General features: G+C 40.3%; 1 protein-coding gene across 1 annotated transcript in view; it reads left to right on the forward strand.

Moving 5' to 3' along the window:
- Positions 1-24654, forward strand: part of LOC117485200 (thyrotropin-releasing hormone-degrading ectoenzyme-like) — a 178938-nt gene that overhangs the window by 97243 nt on the left and 57041 nt on the right. Inside the window, exon 6 of the mRNA XM_034133737.1 lies at positions 14804-14917. Coding sequence (XP_033989628.1) covers positions 14804-14917 — 114 coding nt within the window. The remainder of the gene's footprint in view (positions 1-14803; positions 14918-24654) is intronic.

Consider the following 24654-nt stretch of genomic DNA (forward strand, 5'->3'; position numbering starts at 1 on the left):
TTTGCATTGTCAATATTGGTAATGAATTGGAATTACATTCAGGATATTTGTATAGGTTTTTGGTCCAATACTTTGGTTTATAAAGCAAGACCTGCAAAACGATCTCTTGAGTCTAAGCTGTACTCGGTATTAAGCGCTAACTAGCTAACCTGATATATAATTAGTGACTATTGTAAAGTGTAATACCTGCAAGAGAGAAGCATTCCTACGGTTTTAATGCTACTTTATTTCTATTTGAGATGTTTACATTTTAGATTGTTTATTTCTACTCTTTTAATTTCTCTATTTCTCTATGCCGCTGCAACGCAAACATTTCCCAAATTGGGATCAATAAAGTTCTTCTTATCTAATCTTATCTTATGTTGCAGAGATGCTAGAGACGTGGCTGAAGACTCTGGTTACAGTTCTTTAAATATTACAATACTTAGTCTAATTCTATAGAACTGATGATAATAAACGTGTTTCTGTTTGCGTCAATACTTGGAAAAACCTCTATTAGGATATTTTTACCAGTCATACAGAAAAATATATTTTCTGTGATATTCAAATAGTTAGATTCAGACAGACAGGGATAACGGTATTATTGTCAAAATAAGCCAATAGATATCACACTGAGCATCACCGTTTGTTTCATCATGCCAGTTGAAGAAATCCATCTGAAGTCCATGTTCAGCTAACCCATTTCTTCAAACAGATTTCAAAATGAAAATCTGTTTTCCAGTTAAAATAATACAACTCAACTGTCTGATTATGGAAGGCTTCAAACTGTGTGGGTGTGGGTGGGTGTGTGGGTGTGTGTGTGTGTGTGTGTGTGTGTGTGTGTGTGTGTGTGTGTGTGTGTGTGTGGGTGTGTGTGGGTGTGGGTGTGGGTGTGGGTGGGTGGGGGGGGTGGTTGGTTTTGTGGTTTTGTTATAGAAAAATAAATGGCTTGAGGATGAAATGGAGTGCGGCGCGGCTGACATAATATTACTTTATTATTTTCTTTTCACTCTCCCTGTAAACTAACAAAGCAGATTACATTGCAGAGAAAGACGAAAACAAAAGCCTCAAAACACCATCGCCGCAGTTTTATGACATGCAATAACATTTATGACTTAATATACCGCAGAGCGTCACTTTTGGAGCTTAACATGGTTAGTTATTCACTCTGTTTTCCCTGCAGCCTGAAGCTAACGTTCATCCAGACGCAGCAGAGAGAAATGTGAGTCACATCCTGAAGGATATTAAAACCAGGCGGCCCGCAAAATGTACCCTCAACCTTTTCATTTCCATCACCAATATGAGTGCATACAGCAATATGTTCCTACACAGCTTTGCACACCTAAAGGTCCAGGTTATCAATAGTTCAAAAGCATATTTTCTCTTTTACTTTAGTTGAATCCAGCCAGGAAGTTTTGGTTTTATTTGAGTAGGTTTAAGGGTATTTTTGGATTTCTACTTCCAATCGTATTCTGCTTTTTCAGGATTTCCCCTTTCACAGGAGAGGACTCTTTAAAGTAGAGACACTACATACTGATATACACCTGAACATCAGCAGGAGAGGACTCTTTAAAGTAGAGACACTACATACTGATATACACCTTAACATCAGCAGGAGAGGACTCTTTAAAGTAGAGACACTACATACTGATATACAACTGAACATCAGCAGGAGAGGACTCTTTAAAGTAGAGACACTACACACTGATATACACCTGAACATCAGCAGGAGAGGACTCTTTAAAGTAGAGACACTACACACTGATATACACCTGAACATCAGCAGGAGAGGACTCTTTAAAGTAGAGACACTACATACTGATATACACCTGAACATCAGCAGGAGAGGACTCTTTAAAGTAGAGACACTACATACTGATATACACCTGAACATCAGCAGGAGAGGACTCTTTAAAGTAGAGACACTACATACTGATATACACCTGAACATCAGCAGGAGAGGACTCTTTAAAGTAGAGACACTACATACTGATATACACCTGAACATCAGCAGGAGAGGACTCTTTAAAGTAGAGACTCTACATACTGATATACACCTGAACATCAGCAAGAGAGGACTCTTATATCATCCTAATTAACCTTTATAAATAAGAAGATTTCAAATTAGGTTGTTATGCCACTAAGTTTAAGAACATATAATTATAATAATTGTCAGAACGAGTTTCTAACTTTAAATTACCTTTTGTCACGTCTACTTATCTGCAGGTATATGCAGCAACGAAATGCATGAAATTCAAATGTACACCGTGTCCTCACAAGGACATAAGTACAAGGACACACACACACACACACACAGAGAAAGCTGTCAGGCTGTATATTTTTCCCGCAGTGTTTTGGTTCAAAGTGGATAATTTATTACCGGAGACTATGTTTGCATAAAGTTCATTAGAATACGAGCAGCCATAAATCACCTCAGCGTTGCCCTTTCTCCGGTTTGTATTTGATATTTGACTCACGCTGATGCTTTGTTTCCTTCTCCATCATCTCCGTCTTCAGTCCCAATAATGTCATCTTTCTATATTCTGCTCTCACCTTTTCCCTCTGACCTTCTGAATGCCTGCTGTGGGTTTTCTTAATGATTTGTGTTTTATCTATAAAGGCAACGCATGACAAATAAGGACATTATCATATCATTTTCTATTGACATGTATAGAGACTTCTTGCACTATTTTTTATTTGTATTTGATTAGATATGTTGCATTGTTGGAGGAGCTCGGGTCATAAAGTTTTCATTTCTCCACTGTAGCTTCTGAGCATATGACAATCAAACCTTTGAATTGAATTACAGTGATGATGAGATGACTCACAATACAAGGTTTAAGAAATACAAATAATATATAAAAAACAGTCATTAGGATCGCTTCAACATTACTAGGTTGACATGTCAAAAAATGATAACACATCATTTTAAAAATATATGAATATAATAAACAATAATAACACACATACACAACTTGTAGATCATATGAATTATTCCTTATAATCCAACCCTTTTTTAAAGATAAAACACCTCGAAAATACATTTGTAGGAATTATTTGTGTCCTTTTAGCGTCTAAATCAATAGTAAACATTCATGACAACTCGTGCATAATATCTACCTTATATAACTTTACAACTAAATTCGCACACATTTTGAATTACACTTCAAAATGTGTTGTTCCTTTAAATACAGTTCGTTATCTCATTACAGTCTATTTTTGGGTCATTTGTTTAAGTGCAGAATATTAAATGAAAGTGTATTTCTTAAGAACTTAGTTAAAGTAACGCGTGTGAACATTTTTCAGAATGCCTTCAGGAAGATATTTCCTTCAGATGCTTTATTAAACTGCTCACAAACAACTTCTCTGATGTTTCAGCTCTGAAGGACAACAGGGTTTAATCAATAATAACGTGTGTGTGTGTGTGTGTGTGTGTGTGTGTGTGTGTGTGTGTGTGTGTGTGTGTGTGTGTGTGTGTGTGGGTGTGGGTGTGGGTGTGGGTGTGGGTGGGTGGGTGTGGGGGTGTTGCGCTGCCTCATGCTCAAGGCTAATTAACAGACTATAAACAAACATCTAACACCCTGTGTGTGTGTGTGTGTGTGTGTGTGTGTGTGTGTGTGTGTGTGTGTGTGTGTGTGTGTGTGTGTGTGTGTGTGTGTGTGTGTGTGTGTGTGTGTGTGTGTGTGTGTGTGTGTGTGTGTGGCTTATTAGTGAGGCAGAACATGCACACACTTCTGTAGCCACTTTCACAGTAGGTGATCAGAAAAACACACACACCTTGTACTAAAGCGTGATAATGAAGCGCCAACACAGTGACACTCACTCTGCATGAGGAAGTGTGTGAGCAGTGTGTGAGCAGTGTGTGAGCAGTGTGTGAGCACTGTGTGAGCACTGTGTGATGTATTGTATATACAGTATGATGTGTTACAAAGGCAAACACAAATAATGTAAAAGACATGAAAATACCCTAACCCCACACTCAAATACCCACTAAAACACCAAATGAGGATTAATCCGCCGCTGAAAATAGTCCCCAACAAAATGCCCTATTTCCTTTTGTGTGTTTCGTAAGAACTTCTGTCGGCAGCTGGAAAATACTTTTGAAGAAAACTGTATATTTGTGAAATGTTTTTAAAGATGTATTATTAACTAGTAACCAATGGGTTTGAGCCTCAAACACGTTATTGGTTTTGGTCTGTTGGAGGAAACATACAGAATAAAGGCAGCCTCGGGCTCTAAATAATAGAAACACTGTTCAACTTGATTTAAAGTACACTTTAATGTGTTCATGTGGTGTACATGTTAATGTAAGAAATGGTTGTTAGTTTGGAGTTGTGTGTTTTTGAAGTTCGGTACAGTATTTAGCATTTAGTGATACAGAGTGAGCTTCACCTGACAGGATGAAGCGCTTCACTCGGATGCTTGTTGCTTTTGTTCCACTTTAATTGACAGGATGCATCAAAGCACACTGACACACGCACACGCACGCACGCACGCGCACACACACACACACACACACACACACACACACACACACACACACACACACCACACACACACACACACACACACACACACACACACACACACCACACACACACACACACACACACACACACACACACACACACACTCACTGAGGCGTGTCTTTTGTTGTTGTAAATCAAAGGTATCGTGACAGATTGGTTTTGGCTTTTTATAGCAATTTAAACATCACACCGAGACACACACACACACACACGCACGCGCGCACGCACGCACACGCACGCACACGCACACACTCACTGTAAAATGGGGGGCAGAACTGTCAGGAAAAGAACAATGTAAAGAATAACGATCAGAGTCAGGGAGCTGAACACACTGTCTCTCTTTCTGCCTCACCTCTTTTCAAAGTTACTCACCTGAAAACTTTTGTTGGGCAGAAAAACAATAGTCTGTCTAATCATTTAAAATACAAGTAAACCGTACAGAACTGTAAGAAAGGGTTTTCATGACTTTGGTGTATGGCTCGGTAATGTTTAAAATAATACAATGCAAGTATCTTTACCTCCTTAAAGCGTTACAGATACCAATAGAGCAATTCATTCAATAACGTTCATGTTATTAGAGGTATTTAGTTGCGTAAAACACCCTCAAAATTCATTTTTTCTTAATCTTGCCCCGTCCTATACCAGGTCGAGGTTGATCAGATGCTCTAAGTTGATTGACTTTGGTCAAAATGGTCGGGGAAAAATCGAAAAGTCCAAAGTCCTTCAGAATAAATAAAAGAATCACGTTTTTTTTTTCTGAAGATCTCAGAATTCTGCCTTTTTTCTCATAATTTGTACTGCTTTTTTTTGTTGTGTCCCATGTGATCGTCCTCTGATAACTAGCCCGCTCCACTTTGAAAGCCGATGTTGTAGGTGGAGTCTTAATAATTCCTCCAAATTGACATCAGAGTGAGCGCTCTTCCCCACATGAAGATCTTTGTCTTTTCGGGGGCAGGAGTTTCTTATCCCTGGTCCTGTTGGTTCAAAAGTCTGAAAACAAGTCCTTTAGACGTCAAAGAACTGATCAATAACTCTATAGATCCTTCTAGTCCTGAATTGTTTAAGATAAAGGTCCTTACATGAGCGTCGTGTCGCCCTACTCAGAATGGTGTGTCGTGCACCGTCGTGTCTTTCCGGCTGTGCCGACACCTTCGTCGGCTAAAGAAATCACTCTGATTGGCTGTTCAGCTAGCGAATCAGTGCATGAGAAGCGAAACAGAAGTGAGGGACGCAAACAAACGATTAAGAAGGCACATCTGAGATTTCCTTTAACTCCAGCTCTCGACACAGGTTGGGGAAAGCCCCATGAGCTTCTGGCTGTAGAGTGAACATGGAACACGCTATTTGTTGTTTGTTTATATCACGCAGTCTGTTCTTCTTCTCTCGGTTATCACGCAGTCTGTCTTCCGGTTGTTGCCTCTTTTGAATGACGAATACTCACTACCGCCGCCTGCTGGTAAGGAGAGTTATTGCCACTCACGCATGCGCAGTTCGTACGTGCTTCTTGGCCGTCGGCTGAAGTCTTTGCGGTGTGTTCCAGTGCGACTGTTGGCCAAGACGCAGGAGACGTGAGGCGACACAACAGTCGGGGTCCGTCGGGACGTTCTTTGGTGTCAGCTTGTTGTGTCCGGGCCTTAAGATGTAAACTATTAATCCCTATTTGGGAGTTTTTTTTGTTGCAGCAGCATAAAACAAACAAGGCATTGCACATAATAACACATTAAAAGAGTAGAAATAAACAATTCTAAAATAGAAACATCTCAAAATAGAAATAGAAATAAACCAGCAGAGAGTACACTGAACAAACTGAAACATTGACTTTAATTACATTTATTATGTCAACAGATTCCACATAACTGTATTACGTTAGTTGTAAGCAATAATATTACGTTTAAATAAAAAGTATTAGGTTCCACTTAATAGTATTGCTTTCAACTGACCTAATACAGTTATGTGACATTTGTTGACATAATCCATCCCTCCATCCATCCATCCCTCCATCCATCCATCCATCCATCCATCCATCCCTCCCTCCCTCCCTCCCTCCCTCCCTCCCTCCATCCATCCATCTTCTCCCACTTATCCGTGGTCGGGTCGTGGAGGTATCAGTTCCAGCAGAGAGCCCCAAACGTTCCTTTCCCCTCATCAACCAGCTCTGACTGGGGGACCCCAAGGCGCTCCCAGGCCAGAGAAGAGATATAACCCCTCCGCCTGGTCCTAGGTCTACCCCTCGGTCTCCTCCCAGCTGGACGTGCCTGGAACACCTCCCTAGAGAGGCGCCCAGGTGGCATCCTTACTAGGTGCCCGAACCACCTCAACTGGCTCCTTTTGTCCCTCCCGGAGGACTGAACTTCTCACCTTATCCCTAAGGGAGACGCCCGCCACCCTGCGGAGAAAACCCATCTCTGCCGCTTGTATCCGCGTTGACATAATACCTTTAAATAAAATCAACCTTTCAGTTTTTTCAGTGTAAGATGACCGTGAATTCGTTACTTTCCAAGTTGCCAAACTCACCAACGTGTTTCCTTTGGCCTCTGTTTAACCTCCTGTCACACAAACATGAATTAAACAGCAGGTTTGTGTTTATAGTGTTCATTGCAAATGTCTCCAGTCCTTTCCGGAGGCAGCGTTCCTCTCTTTCTGGAGTCACAGATGTAGAAGATGTAAACAAAGTGTGTGCCAAGTGACAACCAAGACTCATTTGGCTGTCATCGAGCTGAGAGAGGAAATCCGATTCAGTCTCTGAACACAGGGATGAATATTTATTAGAGAGGGTCAGACGAGAGGAAGAGGAGGACGATCAAAGGCGGAGATTTGCTTTGTTCTGAGAGGAAGATGTGGAGGTGAAGAGGTGTTGAGACGAACAGAAAGGAAACGGCAGGTCTGTTCCACCACGCTTTAATTCACTGCAGTGCATAATTAGTATAAAACTGCAAGCTCTGCAATGTAATGTCTAAAAATAAAGTCACTGCTGTCACTGTTTCCCCTCACAGAGTATTCTCCCAGGAGGAAACAAGCTGCCACAAGCGTGTGTTATTGTTTACTTTTAAGGGTCAGAAGAAACGGAAAGCAGATATTTCTCTGGTGTCATTGACTGTACAATTCCCCAGGTTACTGACAGGCTGCACCACCCTCTCATTAGTGGGGGTTGATGGAGGTTTTTCTACCCAGAATGCAAGGTGTGCAACAATATTCAAGGCTGAAAAATATTGTTTTGGTTACTCGGGGTGGATCGGGGTCATGTTTACTTTCACTATTCTGCCGAAAAAGACCCTGCCTAAGGGTATCAATCAAAGATAATGCAACAAAGTTTACTTTCTAGCAATATTGCAAAACATTACTAGTCACAATTGGCTTTCTCCAGATGTAACTATGACATTAACATCCGATTCAAGTCTTCTTCATGTCTGCAAGATTCATTTGAAACCAGTATTTACTTCACTTTGAGCTTCTATCCCATTATCGCCTGAGATAAACTGTTCTTTATCGGCTTAATGCTCTACTTTCTTTAACCTCTTGGGTGCCTGATGTGCTTGGCTGCCATCTGATGCAGAAAAGCGTTTTAGTTTAAAGAGTCACTTTCTGTTTGGTGCTGGAGAGGAGCGAACCAGAAAGCCAAAACCATGAGCTCAAAGAAGCTCAAAGAAGCTGCAGAGATGTGAGAATGGGCTTCATACTACGGCCTCACTGTACATCAGCTAAATGCGACTATATCCTGTTAAAGTGTATATTCTTCCTGTTTATCCTCATACTAATCCTACAGTAAATGTATATGGCTTTAGCCAGAATCACCCTAAATTCATAAAACAACATGTTCCCAAATATCACGGATTTTTCATTTTACAATCTGCATCAACTTAAAAAGTGTTGTGAGCTAGCACACAACGCAATGAACATAAAACATGCGCGGGATAACCTTGTTATCTACAAATTGATTAAGTTGGCAGGAATTATAAAAATATATTCAAACAACTATGATTTATATAATTCCTCATATGATTTTGATATTCATTTTCCTCACATTGTGAGAGCTTTCAAAGTTTATTGGATGGTTTAGTAAAGTACTTCTCAGCCCACACAATTGTGTGTGTGTGTGTGTGTGTGTGTGTGTGTGTGTGTGTGTGTGTGTGTGTGTGTGTGTGTGTGTGTGTGTGTGTGTGTGTGTGTGTGTGTGTGTGTGTGTGTGTGTGTGTGTGTGTGTGTGTGTGTGTGTGTGTGTGTGTGTGTGTGTGTGTGTGTGTGTGTGTGTGTGTGTGTGTGTGTGTGTGTGTGTGTGTGTGTGTGCTCAGTTTTCATCCATCCATCTGTGGTATTTTCTTGGCTTTTTGCTAAATCTTATCGAGCAATTTCCCTCCGTCTCTCCGTGTCCTGACTCATTAGTCCACCATGTGTCCTCCTCAAAACACACACACACACACAGACACACACACAGACACACACACACACACACACAGACACACACACAGACACACACACACACACACACAGACACACACACACACACACACACACACACACACACACACACACACACACTACCTGCATGTGTGTGTGAACTTCACAAATGGCCGAGCCTCCTTTCTTTATGTTTTGAGGCTGAAACAGTGTGAAAGATGACAGGGAAAAGCTAATGAAGACAAAGCGCGTTGTAGAAACCACAGAAGAAGAAGAGGAAAAAGAGGAAAAAGTCATTTTTAATTATTCCCACAAGTTATAAGAAACGACAAAGGGATTATTGAGGCTGTCACTGTACGAGAACTGAAAGCCTCTCCAGTGTAAAATTAATTATATTTTCTATTTGTCGGCAGGCTTGAGCACACTGCCAGCATGAAACCAATTTGATTTATAAGAAAACGTGCTGACCCACTTCTAACGCCGCTGTGTAAAGGCTAAAATCAAATGTAAACCGTCATGTTTAATGAGAGCTCAGCAGCAGGGTGGAATCAAAGAGCTGGAAACTGATTCCACTGCAGTTATTTATAATTCAACAGAGAACCTCTAAATGCTCGTTTAATCCTGTTTTCAAACGGTGCTTATGTATCGCTACTGTTAAAGTGCTGACCCCAGGTTATCACGACTATTATTATATTATTATGCAGTGGCAGAGAAGTGAAATCCATAGATTTACAGAGATGGAAAATTATTCAGATCTTCTAATGTACTTAAAGTGGACCTATCATGCTATATTATAATAATATAGTGTAGGACCATACCTATATAAGGCATATTTATACTTTTTTTTTCAAAATACCAAACAGATCATGCATTTTAGCCATGCCTCATTTTGCTCAATTTGACATTTTTTAGCTCTGTTTGTGTAAGGGCAGAACAGCACCATCTAGAGGCCTGGCATATGTACTACAGCGTCTCCAGCGCTTTCGAACGGCAATGGCCGTGGCTGTCTCCTCCTGATTGGTGGAGTTGGCCCAATAGCCGTAGCGCCACCGTCCTGACGTCAGGACAGTGTTCAAATCTGGATCAGTTTTTATCAGATCCGTTGCAGCCCCTTTTTTAGAGATTTGGGTATGGAGGAAAATAGAGAGGGTTGTGTTTTCTGACACTTGGTGAGTTCCCTGGAACACCGGGGACACATATTCATGTAGAAAAGACGTACAAAAGTGCATTTTGCATGATAGGTCCCCTTTAAGTAAAAGTAGTAATACTAGAGTGTAAACATAGTCCTGCATTTTAATGTTTTTCTATTAAAAATATTTATATAAACAAAATAAGTTCAAGTAAGAATGTTGAATAAAAAGATCAAATCAAAAAGATTACACAAACAAGTAAAGGGGAAAATGTGCAATACAAAAAATAATAAAAATACTTATATTAACAAAAGAAGTGATTGAAAATCTTCAAAAACTATTAAATCAAATATACATATTTATATGAACATAAGAAGTTAAAGTGAAAAATGTGCACTAAAAATGTAAAATACAAAAATATATATCAAGTAACATTTAAAAAGGGAAATTAAAAGATTAGTCAAAATGAAAATACTAAAAACAATATATAAACAAGAAGTGAAAGTTAAAATGCCGATTAAAAATATATATACAATTATAAATATTAATGCAAACAAAGTAGTGTAGTAACATTCACATTGTACTGCAATATGTATTATAAGTTATAAACTTCACACAGTGTTGAATATCTGATTTCCATGTCTGCGGTTGTTTACCTCCTCTGGCCGGTTCAGCTCCCTCTCACTGTGAAGGGTCTCAGTGTGACGGGGTCTGCCTCGGGGATCGAACCATGGCCTGTTGAGCCAGCTCCCTCAGGGTGGTCGGTTTGAGTCCCTGCCCAGACACACAGCCCAGCAGCCAGAAACTGGAGGGACTCAGTATGCATGTGAGCACACATCGCTCTGCAGAACCATGTCTGCAGAACCACGCTGTGTCCAAACAGCCCACTGGGTTAGGGACAGTGGCTTCGTTTGGAATAAAATATAATACAATATGCATATAAATATAGGAAGTGGAAGTAAGAAGGTGCGATAAAAACATAAAATACAATATTTATTAGACGGTGTAGTTCAATACTCAATGCTGATTGGTCGATTTTGGACATCCTGCGTTCTGCTCTTTTAGGCAAGCAGACAGTTACTTAAAGTGGACCTATCATGCTATATTTGAATAATATAGTGTAGGACCATACCTATATAAGGCATATTTATACTTTTTTTTTTCAAAATACCAAACAGATCATGCATTTTAGCCATGCCTCATTTTGCTCAATTTGACAATTTCTAGCTCTGTTTTTGCAAGGGCTGATTCAGTGAGAACAGCACCATCTACAGGCCTGGTATATGTACTACAGCGTCTCCAGCGCTTTTGAACGGCAATGGCCGTGGCTGTCTCCTCCTGATTGGTGGAGTTGGCCCAATAGCCGTAGCGCCACCGTCCTGACGTCAGGACAGTGTTCAAATCTGGATCAGTTTTTATCAGATCCGTTGCAGCCCCCTTTTTTAGAGATTTGGGTATGGAGGAAAATAGAGAGGGTTGTGTTTTCTGACACTTGGTGAGTTCCCTGGAACACCGGGGACACATATTCATGTAGAAAAGACGTACACAAGTGCATTTTGCATGATAGGTCCCCTTTAAGATATAAAACCGTTGCTTAGGATATCAGAACGTTGCTTAGGATATCAGACCGTTGCTAAGGATATCAGAATGTTGCTAAAGATATTAGACCATTGCTAAAAATATCAGACCATAGCTAAGGATGTCAGACTGTTGCTAAGGATATTGGGCCGTTGCTAAGGACATCAGACTGTTGCTAAAGACATCAGACCGTTGCTAAGGATATCAGACGGTTGCTAAGAATATCAGACTGTTGCTAAGGATATCAGACTGTTGCTAAGGATGTCAGACTGTTGCTAAAGATATCGGGCCGTTGCTAAGGATATCATACCGTTGCTAAGGATATCAGGCCGTTGCTAAGGATGTCAGACTGTTGCTAAAGATATCGGGCCGTTGCTAAGGATATCAGACTGTTGCTAAAGACATCAGACTGTTGCTAAAGACATCAGACTGTTGCTAAAGACATCAGACCGTTGCTAAGGATATCAGACGGTTGCTAAGAATATCAGACTGTTGCTAAGGATATCAGACTGTTGCTAAGGATATCAGACTGTTGCTAAAGATATCAGACTGTTGCTAAAGATATCAGACCGTTGCTAAAGATATCAGAATGTTGCTAAGGATATCAGACTGTTGCTAAGGATATGAGACTGTTGCTAAAGATATCAGACTGTTGCTAAGGATATCAGACCATTGCTGCATCACAACACACGATTAAAATATACAATATATAATAGCACAAATGGGCATGTTGCAGCCATACCACAAATTAAATGACAATATGTACACATTTACACACAAAAAAGACAACAAACAGCCATAGCAACACAGTTTAAAACAGTATAGGCAGAAATGGGTTTAATGCATTTCAATTGAGCACAGTAAATCCCTACATATACCAACGTGAATGGACTATTTGTGCAACTAAATGAAATGCAAGAGCACAGCAAAGACTAATAAACATTTACAGTAATAGTAGTAACAGTTTTTATTTCGAGTAGTTTTTGTTGGCTGGATCTAAAAGAAAAAGGTACTGCCTCGACTAAGTAATTAAAATACTGCGATGATAGCGGCACACAGGCAGTTGGTCAATATGTTCATAATTAGGCTCTTACTTACTGTTAGCCTGTCCTAATTACATTTTTACAACCTATCTTCAAAAGTGAAGTGTAGCAGCCTCTGCACCACCTGCTACTCTTTGATTATGAAACTAATTTACCTCCTGCGCCTTCCCAGCACAGAGAGGAGCCTATGATGTTCTTTAAGGTGAAACAATCCTCCACTCCTGATGCATTGTGGGAGCTCAGTGTGTGTATATCACTCCCAGTTTAGCTCCAGTAACTCAACATAAGCAAGTATTGTTTTTGGCGTAAGGAGAGAAGTAGTTGCTTGCTTTATAGGGACAGAGTTTGTGACTTTGGGGGCGACGTAATTAAACTTGACTTGTTTCAACTGCAGGGTGAAGTGATGCAAATAGGACTTAAACTCCTCACACACCCACACACCCACACACACACACACACACACCCACACACACACACACACACACACTCACACACATATGCACAGCCTCCTTCTCTACTTTACATACACACTTTGATCGGCTGAAGGACAATTTGCTGCAGAAACACTTCGCGCTGCCAGATATGCAGCACACTGAGCCGAGGTATGAGAACTGCAGTGTGTCTCTCTGCTTTAATGAAGGTTTAAAGTGAACTTTGACGTTGCTTTTTTAAATATCGCCTGCCATCCGCTGCGCAGTAAAGCTTTTAAAGGGAAACTCGGAGACAAAGCTGGCAGGGACATTTGTTCCCAAATGTTATTCATTCAAGAAACGTTGCCAGCAAACAGCCCGAGTCCAAAAGCATTTCTCCTGTTCGCACGTTCCACTATCAGCGAGGTTCAGTCTATCTTCTACGTGCTCCGCCTCTCATTAAACTTCACCGTTGCCAAACCCTAAAGAGCAACGGTCCAATCAAGTGTTCACATGCCATCAGTTTGGAGCAACATTGCTGGTTTCCCTCCAGTGTGGCTGATGAGTAAAATCTGCTCCATCTGAACAGACGATCCAATGGCCTCTGGCTGTTTGGTCCTCAGATAGATCCCAAATCAGTGTTTTAAGATGTCCTCTTTGTCTCTTTATTCAACATGGGGTTGGATTTAATTACTGAGGGAGGCGTGTGGTGCAGTGGGTTGTGCGTTGGTGTTTCGGATCAAGTTCAAACCCCACTGCAGTCAGCATGTCGTTGTGTCCCTGAGACACTTCACCCCAAATTGCTCCTGTGGGGATTGTCCACAGTATTGAGTATGTAAGTCACTTTGAATAAAAGCGTCTAACAAGTGACATGTAATGTAATTAAACTATCCCTCTTTTTATTTTCTCAAACATTGTGCCAACATTTTGCAGCAGAAATGTTAAGGTAATGCCTTTTGTGGTCATGTTAGCAACGCAAATGGCCCCAGAGATGGGAATATTGGTCTGTTGGTCGCCGACGTTGGACAAAATTGGTATTTCCCAACAAATATTGGACGGATTGCCAGGAAGTTTAATACAGACGTTCGTGAACCCCAGTGGAGGAACCCCACTGAATTTGGTGGTCGCCTGACTTTTCCTCTGCCGTTGTCATGAGGTTGAAATTGTTCAAATCTGTACGGTTGGTCCACCACTTGGAAAGTAAATATCTCAACACCTTTTGGATCAATTGCAGTAAAAAAATGTTTAAAGATATTCTTGATCCGCAGAGGATGAATCCTACTGACTTTGGTGACTTTTCCTCTGGAGCCACCATGAGGTTGAGATTGTTGTTTACTTGTGAAATAATGAGGTAAAAACGTGTATTAATGACCAAATTACTGGGTAAATAATTCCCATTCCCATCAGCCTCAGTTGTATGGGTGTAGAGCTAATTGCATTGTGGGATGGTTACCAGAAAGTTGTGTAAATGCCAAAGACTAGTTTCACAAAGAGACACATAAAATGACAGATTGTCAATATATTTCACTATATTCTAAATAAAAGTTGTTTCACATCTTCTTCGTCTAAGAAAGCTCGACAAGTCTCTGAGAACTTGAGTTTGAACCAGTTTGCTTTCATTTGGACCCTTGATTCTTCAAACACATCATCAGAATTCGTCTACAGGAGTTTATAAATCTTTCACGGTTAAATAATTGACAGAAAGAACTCATCATGTCTTCATTTCCTGTGTGTTTCAGTGGTTTGGTGACCTGGTGACTCCGGTGTGGTGGGAGGACGTCTGGCTGAAGGAAGGCTTCGCTCATTACTTCGAGTACGTCGGCACAGACTTCCTCTTCCCAAAGTGGAACATGGTGAGTGGAACATATTTTATTCATATATAACAAGGTTCTCACACACTTATTTTGTTCCAAACAAGCACATTCCTGTTGGCTTTCAGCCCCTCCAATGCACCTTATTATTATTAAGTTTATTTATTTGTATCGGATCTTTTATTCAAGACAAATTGAGTTTCAGTTCAGCGTGTCGAGGTGCATCAGATATGCTGAAGTTGTCGCTCATGAAATTTAATTTTTCTGACTTCTGATGGCTGCAGGTGAGACATCATTTCATCTCAAGGCTGCAGACGGTCAGACATGAATTTATTCTAAGAGTAAAACATTTAAAAGTCTCCAGACGCCAAACACAACACCGGTAGAAAAGCAGCGAATCTGATTTAACAAGTACATTTTTGGCCCGTGATATTTCCTCTGAGATAAACCCAGACGAGGGGATATTACATTCAACATGTTCTCAAGGAGAGCGTCTCTGCGGACAGGAGTTATTGTGTTTGGGTGGAAAATAATCCCCAAATGGAAAGTGTTGACAGAGAGGTCTGAGGATTATCCGGAGGAACTGGGACACTTTTTGTGGACGCTGTGAGAAACTTAAACAAAACCCCATTGTTCTCGGGGTGGCGACGGAATAAAACTGAGCGTGTCTGCTTTGTTAGATACCACCGCAGGGGAGAGAATATATGTTTTCCTGACCCTTTTTAAAAACAAATATATTCAATGTTTTTCTTTCTGTCAACAAATCCCATGAAAACACCAGCAATGTGTTCTGTCTCTCAAAAGTGACTTCCTGTCTCACTCTTTAAAGCTCCTTGGCTGGTGATCTTAATCTTTAAAGGGGCCCTATTCTACTTTTTAGGGTTTTCCCTCTACTGTAGTGTGTTCTATAGGTTTTAGTGCATGTAAATGGTCTGCTAAGGCTCAAATCCCAAAGTTCTGGAACATGGTGTAGAATATGAATGTCCTTTTAAGTATTGTTAGTAAAAGTAACCGTAGCAAAAAAAAAGTAATTATAAGGTAAACCAGCAAATTATCCCATTTAAGAAGCTATGAGATGTTTTAAGACCAAAATACATAAAAAGTTATCAATAATTGTCAATATTTACGGATATATATCTGAGATTTAGTGTAATAGTGCTACAGAAAACAAATGAGACCCTATTTCACTTTTGTTTTGTGTTCTATAGGTTTTAGTGCATGTAAATGGTCTGCAAAGGCTAAAATCACAAAGTTCCAGAACATAGTGAGATCACTACAGAACACTTGCGCTCCTATTAGCTAGCGCTCCAACACATGATAGGCTAAGGGGGCGGGACATCTCTAAGCAGGTTGACCAATCACAACAGAGCCGGCCAGCTAACCAATCAGAGCAGACTGGGCTCTGGTTTCAGACAGAGGGTGTGTTATGGAAGATATATTCAGGGATAAAAGAAGACTCATTTCCAATAGAAACGTTCAAATTCAGCATTGTTCAGATGCAACGACTCTTCACAGTTTAAGTCAATTGTCTCAAGGATGAAGAAACAATGTGAATTTAGAAAACAGACATTCCCAGATACAGATCCGTCTGCTCGTTCCTGCAGGCGTCCTCTTCCCCTTTGTTGTTTAAACACAACATCACTTTTATACAGTGTGTGTGTTTATGAGATGAAAGTTAAAACAGGCTTTTGAAGAGGAGGAAGTCCTGAACTCTTCCTCCTTCTCACGGATCAATATCTGATTTCTGCAGACGACGCTCCGGCTGAGTTATTTCATTCTGCTCACAAATGGATGCAGGGAGTGAGTCGGCGCGAAACAAAATGAAATTAGAAGAAGAATTGTTCCTCGAATTTGCTCAAATAGTCCTCTGAGAAACTTTAAATCACACACACACACACACACACACACACACACACACACACACACACACACACACACACACACACACACACTCACACTCACACTCACACTCACACACACACACACACTCACACTCACACTCACACTCACACTCACACTCACACTCACTCACACACACACACACACAGTCTTTGTTTCTGCCTTGTGATTTACTCCCAGTACAGAAGTGTGTAACATGGAAACACCTTATCTCACACACACACACACCGCCTGTTTCAGAGCGACACGGCGTTTTTAAAGCCCTATCAGAGCGTTCTGCACCGCTGGACGCTTTAACAGAAACAAAGTGTTTCTCCAATAACCCGCAGATAGTCGGCTCTGTTACTGATAAAGCCATTTATTTATAATGCAGGGTTTTATTTAAAACGAGTCTGCAGTGAGTCGCAGCGCTGCAGGGGGGGGGGGGGGGGGGGGACGACAACTACCGGAGGAAATTAAAATCTAATGTGACGAGAAAGAAAATAGTTCCTGTTCTACTGCCATTTATCAATCTGGTGGCGTTACAGCGGTACAGAAATCATTCTCAAGCTGATGAAGAGAGGTGAGAATGTGCGGACTCGCCTTTCTAATCAATAACATACAGAAATCTCGAGAATGAAAAAAATCTATATATTTATATTAATATAAGAAATGTATCTTAAATAACAAAAATGAAATAAAACAAAGATATGTAATTTTAAAAAATCAAAATTAAATAAATATATTCACATGATCAAGAAAAAATTCCCCCAAAAAGATAAAATAAAATAGAATTAAACACAATCAATCATAAGAAAATTAAATGTATTGTTTATTTTACATTCTGACATTTTAAGAGTTAAACTAATTACTTAAATAACAATTAAAATAATGCTTATATCATACTGTATGTCGATGCAACTCGAGCAGAAATTCTGCATAATGACTTTTTTAATTTCTATTTAGTTCATTTTCTCCATACTTCCACTTGTTTTTATCACAAGTTTTCCGAGAGATATAAGTACTTTTTAAACAGAATATCTGTGTGTTAGTGCCGTGTGCAGAGCCGCAGGCGGTCAGAGGTGACGTCCTCCAACAGATAAGTGATGGGAAACAAATAGACTCGCCTCAAGGGATCAGAACGTATGAAATATTCATGATTTAAAGAAGAGAGCCGAGGACGGTCAATATGTATCTGCCGCTCGCCTCCCACACTCTAAAACCTTCCTGCTCTTTACAAAGTGTGTGTGCACATGTTTAACCCTTCACACACACAGGTCAGCTCTCTGGTGTGTGTCATGTGATGTCACAGATCACGTTCAATATTATGACATGTTCTGAAGGCGGAAAGATATCCAGACGGGCGGAGCTGCTTTTCTTTTGGGCAAGTTGTTTTCCCCCATTGCACTCTTTCCTTTTGGTTGTTTAATAAAACTTGGGCACCAAATGTTTTAGGAACTTACTGAGCCTTAAGTAAATGTCAATATATCGTATTTTTCATAGTTTATCTGCAATTGTATGACTTTGTGACACTTAAAAAGTCGCCTGCATGTTCTTAAAACGTATACATCCTGGCTCTGCAGGGCAAAAGTTAAATCAAATAAAATCTGCATTTAAATGATTTATGTTTTAACGTGCTTATTGGAGATGACTCGACACTTCTGGGTCTGTAAATGAACCAATCAATCCGTCAGATAAACACTTTGCTCTGAATTTAATCCTTTCTGGGCCGACAGGAGCGGATCTGACTAATTCCTGGATGTTTTTCTTGGACTGATCCCCCCTCAATGGATTGGGCTACACACACCGCTGCTTTCATTAGAGCGAAACACACACACACACACAGACACACACACACACAGACACACAGACACACAGACAGACAGACAGACAGACAGACAGACAGACAGAGAGACACACAGACAGACAGACAGACAGACAGACAGACAGACAGACAGACAGACAGACAGACAGACAGACAGACAGACAGACAGACAGACAGACAGACAGACAGACAGACACACACACACACAGTGACAGACAGACACACACACACACACACACACACACACACACACACACACACACACACACACACAGGTAAACAGATTACACAATTAAGTCATTAGTTAAATGGCCCATTTGGACGAAAGAGAGGAAGATGAGACTAAATGAGACATCAGCTCTAATTAACAGAGACTTTAAGTCACCTGGAGACAGGGGGGGGGGGGTCCATCTGCTCAATATGGCTGCTAGGAACCAGATGGACCCACATGTGGAGGACAGCTAATGGGCCAACAGTCGGTGTAAACACACACACACACACACACACACACACACACACACACACACACAGATGGAGAGACGGGGCAGCAGATGTTGAACTTTTGAAAACGCCTCCTCTTCTCCGCCCTTCGTCGTCCTCGTTTATTTTATTTATTTCCGTGTCATTAAAACTCCTCAGGATGACGGACAGCTCTCTCTCATTTTCTCACTTTCTCACTTTCACACTGAACGCTGATTTATTTCCTGACAGGCGTCGCACATCAAATACCGTTTAGGGTCAACGTTATTATTAGAGCTGTAGTTGCAAAGATACTGCTGAGTCATGCTTCGTCTCCAAATATAACTGGGTTGTACAATATATATAACATGACACAGCAGATATGTGTCCTGCATTTATGGATGTACTGTGGGAAAATATGTATATAATACTGATATAATAATATAGAATTGGCTCGTATGCTAACTAGATTTCTTTCAGTGATTGGTTGAAGGTAATAACATTATAGAAAATAGTCAACTTTTTCCAGATTTGGGAACTCAAAGGATCTAAATTGGGTATATTTGGACCACATATTTGTTTTAAATGACTTATTCCTGGATCATGTTGGTGCAAGACTTTAAAGGTATGGAGCGCTGAGACCCAGACATGCAGAGTAATGTTTGTTTTAAGCCAAACTGACTGCATGTTTCCCAGATGTGCAGTACCTCCTTTAACTTGTATCATGTTATCAAACCCTTACTTAACGTTATACTTGAATTCCTGAGACAATATCTCTTATATCGGGCTTTTCCAGCTGGAAAGTTAAAATCACCCGTTACCCTTTTCTTCAACACAAACACTCTCATGGCTTTCAATCAGACACACTTCACCAGGGGAAAGGCTTTATTCCCCTTACCCAAAGAGAATGAGATCTGTTTGTATGTTACCAGAAATGTATGAACAGATACTCGGATCCCCATCAAAAATAAACCAATTGGACGTCTGTATTTGGAGCCAAGATGTAGACACGTTTTTCCTCATACTAAGTGCAGGACTTCTTGATAAAAGCTGTGGCCTTGTCAACAAACATAACCTCATATTTCTAAATACTCAGTTCGCCGAGTTCCCAACAAGTCTTTATTTATTTTCACCTTCAATTCAAAGTTTTCTAACATATTCTGCACAAAACAAGCTTGAACAGAACACGTGTGGAGTTTCTCTCTGGCTGCTTTGTGTTTGAGGGAAAGCTGTGAATAGCCTCTTGATGAACACATGAACGCATCTTTCTACCACCTTTTCAAATCTCCTTTAAAAGCAGCTGATACACATTTGAATGGAGCCGACCTTGACAAACACAGTATTCGTTGACTTGTGAAGAGGAAAACCCCACAGTGACCTTTCTTATGTCAAGTTTATTTAAGCACAGTCTGAACATTGTGGGATGTTTGATCACTTACGTTAATGATGTGACCGTCTATGTTTCTAAGGAGTAATGAGAACACACGTAAGACGGGAGTCCTGAAAAAAGAGGAAGTATAACGTGAAATATATACTATTATTATGCTGCTGTGTTAATTGTAATTGTGTGGCAGAACAATTTCCTTCGGGATAAATAAAGTACTATCTTATCTCATCTTTCCCACTCTGCGCTCCATTGTTCTTCACAATCAGTCGTAGTACTTTTGAAAGACCGTTGATCGCCTCATTACAGAACTCTGGGGTCACCGTCGTCTCCCAAAAGGTCGTAATCCCCCCGACGAGCTCCAGTCTTGTTCCTGGCTTTACTTCCTTTCTGATAAAGTCTTTCATCGAGTGCCAGACGGGCTTCAGAGGGTTCAGATCCGGCGATTCTGGAGGAGTTCTGACCCCGTTGATTCCTTCAGACTCGATGCAGTTTTTGGCGCCGGCATGCCTCGGATCGTTGTCCTGGAAGAAGCGATGATCCGTGTCCTGATGTACGGTGTGGCGCTCTGTTTGATGATGGTCGTCTCAAAGTACTCCGTGTCCATGTTTCCCTCAAAGATCACCATCGGACCGACGCCTTGTCTGGAAATCATCCCCCAGGCGCGGATCTTAACGGGGTTTTGGGGCTTTCGCCTGGTAAGAAGAAGGCCGTCTCTTTTTAAGTGAAATGTGGGTTTGCGCTCGAGACTTAGCATCGTTACGTCTGTGAAGAGAACGTCATGCCACGAAGAGCTTGACTCAGCCTCGCTCTCCTGTTGAGGTCTTTTGTTACCGGGTAAATTACGTTTTTGCCAAATTTCCATCCGAGGTCCCTGCGGGCGCGGCGGACGCTCGTCAAAATCTGCCAAAATCTGCTGCAACGCTTCAGCCTTTATCTTTTCGCTGCCTTTTGCCACATTGCCGATGGCGGTCAGGATGTCGCTGTTCAAAGACGAAAGACAAACATTAGGAAAGGAAGTCTTACCGGATGTTTCATTGATTTTGATGCAAGGCCAAGAAACAGTTTTACTAAAATTTGTAATTATTCACATTCAGATTCTATTTATATTTTGTTCATTTGCAGTCCAAGCCCTTTTCAAACAGTCCCTGACCCTTTTTCTAGTATTTCCTGTCATGGCAGGTCACTATGAGAGGATCTCTGCTCTACATTAACACATTAACCAATGCATGATGGCTAGGGATGGATATTTTCATTTAAAGAATATAAGATACCAGAAGTATTAGTGAAATTCTAAAAGCAAAACCAATATGAATAGTTTTGATACCATTTATTTGACGATACCCAATAACAATCAAACTGAAACCTCACATATTGGCTTGTACTTTGGCCCTTAAACCAAACACAAAATACAAAATAAATAAATGAGCATTTAAAGAAAAAAAGAAACAGGACTTAGTTTGGCTTTTTTTAAGCAATAATTATCTGCATTTTTTTTGCTGTTCTGACTTTGTATCATCATAGTTTATTGCAATGTAAGTTGCTTTGAATAAAATGCTACTATCCAAAATATTTCAACACAAATATCTTAGTGTTTCTGACAAAGGAGTCTGTACCGTTTCAGAGGTTTTGATTACCCTGCAATGCAGAGAGAATGTTTTTACTGTTAAGATTCACTTCTGTTAGCTCAGATAGGATTTACCTCAAACTGTTTGCCTGACAGATAGGTTTGTTTATTTACAGTTCAAGAGACTCAAAAGTGCCATACTAGTATTTCTTGTCATGTGAACTTGCTAATATTTTTAATTGTATGTCACTATGAGAGGATTTCTGCTTTACAGAAACACAAAAACCAATGTTTGATGGCTCGGGCTGGATTATCTATTTAAAGAATATAAGATTCCAGACGCATTAGTGAAATTCTTAAAGCAAAACCAATATGAATCGTTTTGATACCGAGCAAAGGTTTGGGTCATTCTAAGCCAATATGTCTGCATATCTCTGGTTGTTCTGACCTTGTATCTCAATGTTTTATTGCACTAATTCTAAGTCTCTTTGGATAAAAACATAATATTTATTTTAGATATTTTTTTGAATATTTCGTTTTTTGTGAATATTTTATACTTTTTTCTATATTTCATTTTCTTCTACGCATTGTTTTACAGTATTTCTATGATATTGGAATACCGTCTGTTATATATTTCTCCCTTTCTATTTCTTCTACGCACCAATATTATATATTCTTTTCTCTATTTACTGTAGGAACGGCCACAACAAAACGTTACGACTTTTTGTTTCAGGATGATAACATATATTTATATTTAAGTATCAGAGCATCCGAATGGTTTTACAACATCAACATTTGAAAGTGTTTCTCTACAAGTTGTTCACTCTTACCGGTGCAGTTTCCTCGGCCACGAGCTGCGCCGCTGTCTCTCTTTGAAGTGATATCTGACCGTCCTCAGCAACACTTCGATTCCCAGGATTTTTAAATGTCTCTGGATCTCGTGCGCTGACTTCCCGCTCGCCCTCATCAGGCGAATCTGGTGTGAACTCTCTCTGTTGATGTGCGTCATCTCTCTGTGGAGACCTGCAGATTGGAGGTTTCCATGGTAACTTATGCTGAGCGGCAAACCTGCTCCGGAGCAGGTTAGGTTGCAGGCTAAGAGATCAACTCAGTGAAAGCACCGCCTGCTGACCAATCAGAGCTCAGTGTGCAGAGTTTAAAGCGATCAATTCATATTACAGGATAGAGGAAATACAGAAAAACTGCCGTTGCAGGAAAGACTGCCGGCCAAAATCAACTGACTGTGTGAACGTGAAAATGAATAGAATATCCCCTCCCATCTTCAGAGCAATCTGACTATTATAACATTAGCGTTAAGAAAGCTTACTTAAATATCTGCCACAACATAAGTAACCGGATCAGAGTAACATTAAGTACAGTCCGCGGCACTGTGAGTGCAGACGTCGATGTGTCCCATTATCATTCATATCATATCACATCATAATGTATCATATATTTCCTTATTTGAGTCAGCTGAGCCGTATCTGGCCGTGCAACACTCACAGTGTCACATACTGTATGCAGAAGTATTATTTTAAGCAACACATTAAGTTGATGAAACACTCGAGTCAAATGTAATTAAAGTCAGATCGTGTCTTAGACGGGGCAGTGATTTCATAAACCTGTTAATGTACACATTCAAACACTTTTTCTTTTACCAGCTGTATTCACCTTGCAGGTGCAGCTATGTGGCTTTGATCCTGGATAAAGTGTTTAAGTCATGGATGTTTAAAGTTTAACTTCTTCATATTTGACTAATATTAAAGTTCACTTTTCATTCAGGAAGTATGACGCTGCGCTGTCAGTACGCTTGTCCGTGTTTGTGATTGGTCGAATGCTCCAAATACCACCCCTTTCATGTGAACGTGCACCTAACTAGATAGGACACGGCTGGCTTGAGCGATCCACTTGATAACCAGCGTCGTAGTACAGTTTAGCGAGAGCGCGTATGTTTTGGATTGGGCCAACCGGCTAACGCAAACATATCCAGGTTAGGTTCAACCAGCTTCGTAGTACAGGCCTCTGCAGATTGGAGGTGTTGATGATCTTATGCACTCTTTAAGGGAAGTGTGTGTGGGTGTGGTTCAACAAGTATGCAACACATAGTCCAACCAATAGGATTCAAGCCTGTCTTCTCTACCCTTCTGTTGTGTTAATGTCATTTGTCAACTTTACTTATTTACTATTGGTTCATGTTTGAAGGATTTTTGTTAATTACAGTGTGTGCATTTCCAAAAGGCTACGTGCCTGAATTCTAAGACGGATAATGGCCCATTATATTGTTTATGTTTGATATAATATTTCAAATGTTTTCATTTTATTTTTAATTGTTAATTCTCTTTTCCACTTTTTTAATAATAATAATAACTTTATATGATTTATATAGAGCCTTTCAGGGGACCCAAGTTTGCTTTGCAGAAAAAACAGGAGTAAAACAAACAACAACAAAAAAAACAGTCAGACTATTTTAAGTATTGTATTATTCGGAAGAAAGAATTTCCCAAATTGGGATCAATAAAGTATCTATCTATCCATCCATCCATCCATCTATCTATCTATCCATCTATCCGTCCATCTATCCATCTATCCATCTGTCCATCTGTCCATCTGTCCATCTGTCCATCCGTCCATCTATCCATCTATCCATCTGTCCATCTATCCATCTG

This window comes from Trematomus bernacchii, unplaced genomic scaffold, assembly GCF_902827165.1.
Source record: "Trematomus bernacchii unplaced genomic scaffold, fTreBer1.1, whole genome shotgun sequence".
NCBI lineage: Eukaryota > Metazoa > Chordata > Actinopteri > Perciformes > Nototheniidae > Trematomus > Trematomus bernacchii.